The 11,202-nt window shown below is 50.7% G+C and overlaps 1 protein-coding gene across 4 annotated transcripts in view; it reads left to right on the top strand.

The window, feature by feature from the left end:
• Positions 1 to 6,800: 6,800 nt before the first annotated feature.
• The window catches only part of LOC138808198 (prolyl 4-hydroxylase subunit alpha-2), a 35,289-nt gene continuing 30,887 nt past the window's right edge, over positions 6,801 to 11,202 (top strand). For 3 of the 4 annotated variants that reach the window (XM_069994168.1, XM_069994169.1, XM_069994171.1), the window contains exons 1-2: positions 6,801 to 6,868; positions 7,433 to 7,556. In XM_069994168.1, the coding sequence (XP_069850269.1) occupies positions 7,554 to 7,556 (3 nt within the window). In that variant the 5' untranslated portion in view covers positions 6,801 to 6,868; positions 7,433 to 7,553. Of the gene's footprint in view, positions 6,869 to 7,432; positions 7,557 to 9,239; positions 9,399 to 11,202 lie in introns of all 4 variants that reach the window. The other variant, XM_069994170.1, reaches the window with a different exon arrangement.

The following is an 11,202-nucleotide window of genomic DNA, read 5'->3' as shown; positions in this document are numbered from 1 at the left end:
AAAAATTCATATCCATTATGTCTGGTAGCAATAGAACCCTCTGCACAGTAGGCCATTTGCATGACTTGAACAACCAGTTATTTAAAAACAGTCACTGGACTGGGAACGTGGCTTAGCAGTAGAGTGCTTGCCTAGCATGCATGAAGCCCTGGTTTGATTCCTTAGTACCACATACACAATAAGCCAGAAGCAGCACTGTGGCTCAAGTGGTAGTGCTAGCCTTGAGCAAAAGAAGCCCAGAGACAGTGCCCAGGCCCTGAGTTCAAGCCCCAGGACTGGCAAAAAATCAAATCAAATCAAATCAAATCAAAACCCAAGTCACTGACATTGAAAAGGAAATAAGGGTGACTCTCAGACATACCATCTCCCTACAGCTAGATGAGGTACCTTCATTTAAAAATAGGAGTGGGAAATGCAACACAGGAAAGGAAGGGCAGGGCCGGGAAAGTTCATGCGGAGCCTGTCATTAAGCAGGTATTTCCCTCTCAATAGCGTCTTGCAATTGAGGAAACCAGACGTTGTAATTAGGATTCCCTGTCCTCAGAATGGCGCTGGCATGTTTTCTAAGGGGGAGTTGATTTTTCATTCCTCATTCTTATTCTGTCTGGGTGCTAGCACCACTTTTCTTTTGCATAGTCTACTCTAGGTGGCAGAGTTCAGGAGTCCTGGATAAGAAGCAAGGCTTTGTTTCCCAAGGGGAGTTTAGAATAGGGGTGGGAAATGGGATGCATTCAAGGAAAAGTTGTTGAACAAACGAGTCAATGAAGAAACGTAGGTCCTTCTATTTTAGCTCTTCATGAGTTCCTTTTTTTTTTTTTTTTGGTCAGTCATGGGGCCTGAACGCTGTCCTTCAGCCTTCAGCTCAAGGCTAGAGCTCTACTACTGGAGCCACAGGGCCACTTCCAGCTTTTTCTGCTTATGTGGTCCTGAGGAATTGAACCCAGGGCCTCATGCATGCAAGGCAAGCGCTCTACCACTGAGCCAACGTCCCAGACCCTATTCATGAGTTCTTGAAGCTAGCCACTTCTCCCTCTAAGCACGGCTATTCTCTAATTCAAGTCACCATCAGCAGTTACTCAAACTGTATCAACCCCACCCTGGTCACTTCCAAGCTCTGCTCCTCCTCCCTCTGCTCCCCACAGAAGACAGGGTGCCCTTGGGAAATCCCAAATCAGATGCTTTCCATCCTGCCTTCTCTCGGAAATAGATGTTGCCTGTGTCTTCACCATCCAACCTCTGTGTGTGTCGTGTATGTGTGTCCCATAAAGTCCCAGGTGATCTACCCCTAGACACCCCCCCCCCCCGCCCTCTCCCTCTGCCAGTCCTGGGGCTTGAACTCAGGGCCTGGGAACTACCCTGAGCCTCTTAATGCTCAAAGCCAGCATTCCATTTGTGCCACAGCACCACTTCTGGCTTTCTCTGGGTAGTTTATTGGAGAAAAGGGTCTCATGGACTTTCCTGGCCAGGCTGGCTTCAAACTGCAAATCCTTAGATCTCAGCCTCGTGAGTAAGCTAGGATTACAGGTGTGAGCCACTGGGGCCCAGCTACTTTATCTCTTCTTATTCTTTTACTCTCTGCTCTGCTGCTTTCTGGCATTTGGGCAAAAAAAAAAAAACTAGAAAAATAGAAACCACTGAACATTCAGACTTTTAAATAGTAGCTAAGTCAGATGTTCAGTAGCTATTCTGAAACCCTCACCACATTCTCACCCATCCCTAATCTCCACCCAGCCCTGATATGGGCTCAGGGCTATGGACAGAACAGCTGTTATATTGTAATAATACATTTAAAAGTTTGCATTATATTACATGCATCAAAATATCTGTATTTAGGACTAGGGGCATAACTTTAGTGGTAAAATGCTTGTTTAGCAAGTACAGACCCCTGAGTTCAGATATGCGCATGCACGTGTGCGCACACACACACACACACACACACACACACACACACACACCTGTATTTGTAAGCACACCACTGAGCTGACTCCTGATCCTCTACACCTTTTCATTGTCCAGAGCCCAAGTGGAGATGTAGGTGAGGAGGAAGCTGAAGTCAACCAACCATCCATACACCTTTAAATCCTAGCTACTCAGGAGACTGAGATTCTGAGGATCATGAGTCAAAGTCAGCCCAGACAGAAAAGTCTATAAGGTTCTTGTTTGCTTGCTTTTTTCTATCAGTCATGGGGCTTGAACTCTGGGACTGGAAGCTGTCCCTCAGCTCTTCAGCTCAAGGCTAGTGCTCTACCACTTGAGCCACAGCTCCACTTCTGGCTTTTATTTTTTAGTACTTATTTGGAGATAAGAGTCTCATGGACTTTCCTGCCCAGGCTGGCCTTGAACTTCAATCCTCAGATCTCAGCCTTCTGAGTAGCTAGAATTATAGATGTGAGCCACTGGCAACCAGCTATAAGTTTCTTACCTTCAGTTACCCACCAAAAGGCCACCAAAAAGTAGAGCTGTGGCTCAAGTGTTAGAGCACTAGCCTTGAGTGAAAACATAGGGTCCAGGCCCTGAATTCAGACCCTGGTACCAGCATGAATAAGTACTCCACCTCTAATATGGCTTCCAGGCGACTTCACTTTTAGCACACTGGTATGTATCATTTCACGAATCCACAAGCATCATGAACAGCCACAAATCACTGCTTGAGACAGATGCACAACTTTGCTCCCCAGACTCCTGGTTTGAACAAAGCCATACTATCCCTCCATTGACAGCTCTATGGTGCTCACTCATGTTCTGTGTGTTTTGAAAACCATCTCTATCTTCAGCACATTCAGCACACAGTTGCCTACTGGACCCTTGGGACTAACCTTCCACCCCCCCCCCCCCCCCCGCCCCGTTCTTCCCTTAGGGACTAAAGAAAGACAAGGTTGAGCCCTAGTTGGCCAGCACTTTGACTCAAGACACAAAGGCAGAGAGGGCAGGAGATGTAGCTGAAATGAGGCCACCTAGTGGTGGTTCTTCCGCATGAAAGCAGAGCCTATTTGCTCCCCAGGCCTTCAAAAGGCCCTCAGCCCTGGGTTAGGGTCAGGGAAATCCTTGGAGAAAGCCCTGCCCCTGTCCTAAGTCTCTGAACCATTTGGTGAGTGCAAAAGCCAAGTCCTACCTCCTTGAATGCTGCAAATCCCTCTCGCCTGCCTCTCACGTGGACCACTGCCACTGAAGACAGCAGAGCCAGCACAAACTGAGCTATCATTAAAGACGTCCTTGGACCTCAAGGAATTATAATTAACCCTAGAGCAGAACCATTTGAGCCACAGCGCCACTTCCGGCTTTGTTCTTTTTGCTTACGTGGTGCTGAGGAATTGAACCCAGGGCCTCATGCATGCAAGGCAAGCGCTCTACCACTGAGCCACCTTCCCAGTCCCGACCCTGGATGTTTGATCCTCAGCATCTTGAACAACAAACAAAATAAACAGAAAACTAGAACTGGAAGTCATAGATTTACATGGGCCACCTGGACTGCAGCTCTACTTCCGGTTTTTGAGTGGTTAACTGGAGATAAGAGTCTCACAGGGACTTTTCTACCTGGGCTGGTATCGAACTGCAGATGTCAGCCTCCTGAGTAGCTAGGATTATAAGTGTGAGCCACTGGTGCTGGTCTAAAGGGACTTTGTAGTCAAGATATAAGTCATAAGATGAGATAAACCCTAGATTATCTATATAGACTATTCAATGACCAGTATCCTTATAAGAGACAGAAGAGGCAAGAAGGATTAAGCAAGGGGCCAAATGATTCTCGGGGTCTTATAGCTCGCTTTTAGTGCAAGGGAAGAAGTCATTGAGGCTGATATATGGAAGAGAGATGAGAGAGAATGAAAGGGAAGGGGCAGCCAGCCAGCCAAGTGTTGCAATCACTCAAGTCAGAGAGGTTGCAGAGAAATGGTAGATAGAGAGATTTAAGTGGTAGAAATGAACAGACTTGGGATATAAGTAAATAGGCTTTGGCGCAAGGGGCAGGTTGGTGCCAAGTCTAACTCTCAGGATTTTGGTTAGGTAGCTGATGGGGAGTGTCTCCTCTGGCGCAGCAGGGGGTATGGGCTTGTGTAGAGTGGAGGGTAGACAAGAACATTGGCACTCAAGTGGAGATGTAGACTTGAGCAGTCAGTTTTCTGGCTCTGAAGCTTCTGAGGAAGAATGAGGCTGAGGGAGTGTAATTTGTAGCTGGAGAGGTAGCCCATGTCAATAATAATCCTATCTACTCGAGGTTGAGATCTGGAGGATTGTACTTCAAAGCCAGTCAAGACAGAAAAGTCTAAGAGACTCCATTTCAAAAATAATCCATAAAAAGCTGGGCTGGAGAGGTGGCTTAAGTGGTAAAGCACCAACTAAGTAAGCAAGGCAAAGAAAGCAAGCAGATACACAAGGCCCTGAGTGCAAACACAGGTATTGGAAAAAAAAAAAAAAAAGAGGGTAATTTGTGAGTTAACTCTAAGGCCTAAGCATTTACTGAATAAGGACAGAGTGAGAGAAGAATGCTGGGAAGAAGTCTGGGTAGCAAGAGGTAGCAAGAGAAGATGTAGAGAAACGAAGGGACATGAGCATTCCAACAAGGCAGTGGTCAATACCAGGGATGATTTGCTGTTGATGGCCTTGGAAGATGAACTCTGAATAGCAGTCATTAACGTTTGAGATTTGGAGGTTAGGAAGAATTTGTTGAGACCTGGCTGGGGGTTATTGGAAGCTAGAAAAATTCACTACAAGGTCTGAGAGGAGGTCAAAGAGAGTTGAATGCAAGGAGACAGCTTTTTCGTGCTTGCTTGCTGTGGCTAAAGACAGAGACCCGGGGCTGGGAAGGTGACTCAGTGGTAGAGCACTTGCCTTGCATGCTCGAGGCCCTGGGTTCGATTCCTCAGCACCACATAAGAAAAAAGCCGGAAGTGGCGCTGTGGCTCAAGTGGTAGGGTGCTAGCCTTGAGCTGAAGAGCTGAGGGACAGAACCCAGGCCCAGAGTTCAGGCCCCATGACCGGACCCCCACCCCCCAAAAAAGAAAGACAGAGACCCCCCCATGCCACCCCCAGTAAGTACGTGGTGGGGTAGGAGGAGGGTTTTGTTCCCAAGCATAGGTTTGAACATATTTGTAAGGCCAAAAAAAGATCTAGTTGAGAGGAAGAGGTTGATTATTTAGGAGAGAGAAGGGGGGGCCATTTCAGAGCAAGCTTTTGAGGGGAGTTCTGGGCAGAGATTTTTGTGGCATAACAGGATATGGCAGAGTCAAGAAATTTTCTGTTGTTTCTGTTTAGTTTCAGTCTACTTCTGGCTGGTGATGGACACAGGCAAGACAGGGTCTCTTTGGTGTCTGTTTTTGTTTTTGTTATTGGTGCTGGGGTTTGAACTCAGGGCCTGGGGACTGCCCCTGAGCTTTTTATCTTTTTTTTGGGGGGGAGCAGGGGGGAGAAGGATAGCAGCATTCTACCACTTGAGCCACACCTCCACTTCTGGCTTTTTGGTGGTTCACTGGAGATAAAAGTCTCAGGGACTTTTCTGCCTGGGCTGGCTTTGAACTGCAATCCTCAGATCTCAGCCTCGTGAGTTAGCTAGGATTACAGGTGTGAGCCACTGGCATCCAGCACCCTTTGGTATTTTTTTTTTTTTTTTGGGTCCGGTCGTGGGGCCTGAACTCTGGGCCGGGGCGCTGTCCCTCAGCTCTTCAGCTCAAGGCTAGCGCTCTACCACTTGAGCTATAGCACCACTTCTGGCTTTTTTTCTTATGTGGTGCTGGGGAATCGAACCCAGGGCCTCATGCATGCAAGGCAAGCGCTCTACCACTGAGCCACCTTCCCAGCTCCCCCCCTTTGGTATTTTATATGTCCTATTTCTATGCTTCTCTCTGTTCCAGGTCTAGGCTGTCCACCTGGCCACTGTGAACCTAGAGAATGTCCACGCTGGGCTGGGACGGAGTCCGGGCATCTTGGTTCTGGGCTCTGCTCCCTGATGAGATTCTCAGACACCTTCCCCTCATTCATGAGCAGGCGTGGGAACTCGCTTGGCCACTAGGGCCCATTTTCAGCTCAGGCTGTGGACTGCTTGCAGCTCTGTCTTCGGGTGTCCTAGGCTGGACTGGCTGAAGGAATTGTCCAGTATTTTTTTGATCTGTGTGATAAGGAAGATGGTGGGCAAACCCTGGCTTGGCTCTAGTGGGTGCCTGGCTGTGAGTAGTGGGGATCTAAACCCCTCTGGAAACTTGGCCCTGGAGGTGAGTCTCCCAGAGGATGAACCCCAGTCCCTCTATTTCCTGCCTGGTCCCTTCTTGCGAGCCCCCCCCAAGTCCCATCCCTGGTGACCCCCATCCTTGTGGGATAGTGATGGATGGAGCAGGGCAGAAAGGACCAAGTGTTCCGCAGGACCATTAAGGAAATGGGCATGAGCTCCTCCCCAGGCCTCACCCCCTCCCCTAATTCTGCACATCCACGTGGAGAGGGGGACGGGGGAGGAAGGGGTTCGGCGGCCCCCGGGCAGGCCGAGTCCCACAGGTGTCGGAAGAGCGTGCAGAGAGGAGGCAGGCGCCGCCTACGTGCAGCGCGCGGCAGGCGGCATGACGGGCGCTGGCGGGCCGCCCCCCCCAGCCTGGCACGATGCCCACGCGCCCGGGGCAGCCCGTGAGGTCGGGAGGCCCCAGCCTTCCCATCCCAGCAGAGGCTCCCCGGGAGGGAAGTGGAGAGCCAAAGCTCCCCCACCCCGCGGGCCTGGGAGGGGCGGGAGGTGGGGATGTGGCAAAAGCTCAAGGGGGCGGAGCCTGCCGCGGCGAGTGGGCGTGGCCCGGCGCCCACCAGGGGGCGGAGCCGCGAGGGAGGCGGGGCCGGAGCGGGTTGGGCGACGCCACGGGAGGTTCTGGAAACGCCGGGCGCGGCGCGTGTCCAGGTGAGCGCCCCGTGGGTCGCCTCAGCAGTGGGTCTCAGGAACTGGGCGGGGGGGGGCGTCGCCGGGTGTGTGTGTGTGGGGGGGGTGTTCTGTCCACGGGCGAGCGGGAAGTGAGGGAGGGTAGGGGCGGCGGCGGCGGCTGGGACCCGGGAGGGTCGCGTCGCGCACCCCTGCCGGCTGGCTGGCCCGCCAGCCCCCGGCGTCCCTCAGCGCTCGCGGGTTCCTGTCCCGGCCCGCGTTCCCCTTCCCGAGCTCGGGGCGCGGAAGGTCGGCGGCGCCCTTCCTGCCGGTCCCTGGCGAGGCCGGGCGGGGACTTGGCCTCCCTTGCCCCTGGTTAGGCTCCCGGGAAGCGGCGGGGCCTGACCCCGTGGCGGGAAGCGTCGGCCTGGCCCCCAGGCAAGGGCTGTTCGTGTTCGGGAGGCCGCGCCCCTCAATCCTGAGCCGGGCTGGGAGCCAGCCCAGTGCCAGTTAATTAGATGGGGTGTTAGCTCCGAAAGGCTGCCCCTCCAGTCCTGCCTCTCAACCTGCCCCCCAAGTTCTTCTTCTTTTTTCTTTCCCTCTCAGCACTTACAAGGAGCCCAGTAGTCATCAGTGAAGTAATTCAGCCCACGAGTCCTGCAAGGAGTTGCTAGCCACCGGAGCAGGCAGGCAGAGTGGCAAAGTCTGAAAATTCAGGCCTTGTATCATGGTGAGTGCTGTGCAGGCTGGGGCTGGGCGTGGGGGGGGGGGGAATGGTCACGGGTTGTGGCATCTTGGATGTTCCAGGGTTCAGGGTTTCCTGGAGGTGGTGGTGGTGGTGACTTGGTGAACTGCGACCATAATCTGCACAGGGGAGCTGCTGATGGGGGTGAGAGCATCATGCTTTGCAGGACTCTGGTTAAAGGTAGCAAGATGATGGGGTATAAACCACAAGAGCCTGGATGGACAGTGCTGGGGCCTATAGCGTGTGGAAGGTACCCAGGCAATCGTTGCAGTATGAGCTTGAATCAGAGCACTTCGTACCTCAGGTGTTGTTACTGTATAGCACAGATGGAGGCCCCTGGCCTCTGTGTTGTAATTTGACACATATAAGAGGTTACAGGGAAACATTGGGGTTGCTCCCAAGACAGACTTGATTTATTTTTCTGAAGAGTGACATGTAAGACTTGTGCTTTGTGCTGGTACTGGGGGCTTGAACTCAGGACCTGGGAGCTGGCCCTTAACTTTTGCTGCTCAAGGCTGATGCTGTACCGCGTGAGCCCACACCTCCACTTCTGGCCTTTTGGTGGTTAATTGAATCCAAGAGTCTTAGGGACCTTACTATCTGGGCTGGCTTCAAACTGCGATCCTCAGATTGCAGCCTCCTAAGCAGCTAGGATTACAGGCGTTTACTTCCTGCTTTACATCTTCAGGGGCTAGGTAGCACCTAGCCCTATGAACAAGGGCTCCCAGACTTCACAGATATTTGTCATCTGCCTAAGAGTTTGTAGGAAGTTATTGCCAGCCACTGCTTGTTCTCAGCCTGCTTCATGTCTGAGACAACACAACAGGTTCCATGAGAGAGTTCTCTGTTAAATAGACCACAGCATTTCCTTTGGCTTTGCTTCAACAACCCCTGAACTATCTAGGGTGCAGTCTCTCGCTGTGGTTCTGTGCCTCTATTTCTCCCCACTCACAGGATGTTTGGCCTTCAAATTCTTTTCTCCTAGGGCCTCCTTGTTCTCACATGGTTACGCATGTCCACTATTTGTCCCTGTCAGTGAAGCCACGTAGCATGGATGGAGTCAAGTTGGCTGAGGGCCTTATTCCAAAGATGTTGTCATACTAAAATACCCTGGTTATTGAGAGGGGAGCTCAGCAAGCACACATGGTGACAGCTAAACTGTAGCATCTTGTGTTGCTTATGTAGTCTCTCCCCCCTCCTCCCCCTTGCCCAGCCACAGACCGTGCAATGAGGTGTTGCTGCTTTGGACTGGCTACAGCTGATCTCTGTTCATTCCTGGAGTACCTCCTGCATGTGTAGCTTCTGCCTAGAATGTGCCTGGGGCTGGGAGGGAAGAGAGAGGAGGTGATAGAGACACTATTCTTGCCTAGATTATGATCTCTCAGATGGCTGTTTCCCTCTGGCAGATGGCCATGTGCCACAGGAGAAGCTGGGTATGTGGGTGCTTATCAGAGGGTACACCTGGCTACATGCCACTCTGAGGAAGAGTGGGGTGAGGGATTCTAGGGTTAAGCCTCCCTTATTGACTGCCCTCTCACATCCTTGGGAGGGTCTGAGGCTGGACTCGAGGTCTTGGCTGAATTGTGGCCACTCTGGCTGATAGTGTGCAGAGGGCTAGTAGGTGTGTCCCTGGCTCTGAGGATCTGTTAAGAGTTTAATTTTATGCAGATGGAGCTTGGCAGCAAATACTGTAATGCAGGCACGTGCAGGCCCAGCAGAGTACTGGAGTGACAGTTAAACTTTGAAAAAGCTGCTCAAGTCTGATGGTTTGAATCACTGAAGTGCCCGAGGGTGGAACATCAGTCTGTTATACAGCAAAGGGAGCTGGTGAGTCCTGTGGTCTGTGGGTGACGTGGATTGAGGGATAGACAATTTCTTATTCTCAGAGCAAAGAGGAATGAAAATTGGACTGGACTTCTTGGAGTCCCAGAAGAGAGTTTTTGTTCAGTTGGTGTCATCGCAGGGCAGGGGATTAAATGTTTGGTGAATGTTCTCCAACTCAGATAGGATCTGTCTGAGTCTGGTGACAGGCCAGCTTCTGCTTTAGGCTTCTCGAGAAGTACTTGCTAAAGCCTAGCCTGCTCTGTGCCTAGCACTCCTGAGGGCCAGGGTGTGCTGGAGATCCTGAGGTCTGGTACTTGTAGGAACCTGGAATGAGCAGGTCAGAAGCACAGAAGTACATGAGCCTCTGGAGTGTTGGTCTAGTCCCCTGTCTTTTGCCAGGGACATTTTCTTGGTGGCTCTAGGACAGGGATGGGCTATTTCCAAGGTTATTCCATGATGGTCTAGGTGTTACATGAAAGTACTCAAGGCTGGCACTCTACCATTGAGCCACAGCTCCACTTTTTGGTGGTTAATTAGAGATGAGTCTTATAGATTTTCCTGCCTGGGCTGCCGTCAAACCACCACCCTCAGATCTCTGAACCTCCTGAGAGCCACTGGTACCTAGATTTGCATCTTCATTGTCTACTAGTCTTCACTCAGAGACCCACTGCTCAGTAGACTGCTTCAGATCCACTGGCTTTCCTGATAATGCTTGGTCCTGTCAAATGAATTTGTGAGATTTACATTGTGGGCCTATCTGAATAGCATGATGAAATCTTGTGCCATTCTGCACTGTGCTGCGGGGGCTATGAATCATCCCTTTGTATAGTGAATCCAAGCTGTGTGTGCATCCCACTTGTTAGTCACTTCCTTACTCTGTAGCCATTTGGATTATCAGGTTGACTGCTATAGTGACATTGTAATGTTTGTGAGCGAGTAACTTTTCATGTAATAAAGCCTCCAAAGGGACTGGGAAGGTGGCTCAGTGGTGGAGCGCTTGCTTTGCATGCATGAGGCCCCAGGTTCGATTCCTCAGCACCACATAAGCAGAAAAAAAAGCCGGAAGAGGTGCTGTGGCTCAAGTGGTAGAGCGCTAGCCTTGAGCTGAAGAGCTGAGGGACAGCGCCCAGACCCAGAGTTCAGGCCCACGACCGGACCCCTCTTTCTCCCAAAAAAGCCTCCAAAGTGCAAGAGTAGTGATGATGGCAATTTTATTTCTGCTCATTGTTATAGCTACTGTTTTGATATTAATATTGCTAATCTTTTACTGTGCCTAATTTATAAATTAAACTTTATCCCAGGTATGTATGTATTAGAGAAAACAAAACCAATATCGTCTTCCAGGGTTTGATATTGTCTGTGGTTCATCCACTGAGGTCTTAGACAAGGGCAGACTACTGTATCTGAAGTGAAGATGATTATCTAGCTTACAAGGGTTTTAGGGAGAATTAGATGGCAGAAATGAAAGATTTGTAGAAACATAAATTGTGGTTATTCCAGAAAATAGAGCCTGAGGCAGGGCTTAAGTGCTTAATGCTTTATTGGAAAGTATTTTGCACCACACCTAGTGTCTTAGTTGTTCATCCATTCAGGACCTCTCTATGCAAGCCCTGTAGAAACTCCATACCTTTTCCTGCTTTTATTGGTCAGAGTTGCCTCCTGGGAAGTTAACTTACCCTTACTCCTCAGTAGGGCCCCTTCCATAGCCATTGGAGAGGCTGGAGTAGAGGTGGTGGGAGGAGCCAGAGGTTCTGGTTTGAGCCTAGAGTCTCTTTTACTGGGCTGAGACACAGCAAATGGCCTAGGG

This window comes from Dipodomys merriami, unplaced genomic scaffold (genome assembly GCF_024711535.1).
Source record: "Dipodomys merriami isolate MVZ:Mamm:240054 unplaced genomic scaffold, mDipMer1.0.p SCAF_447, whole genome shotgun sequence".
Lineage (NCBI taxonomy): Eukaryota > Metazoa > Chordata > Mammalia > Rodentia > Heteromyidae > Dipodomys > Dipodomys merriami.
This window is presented reverse-complemented; position numbering and strand designations above follow the sequence as displayed.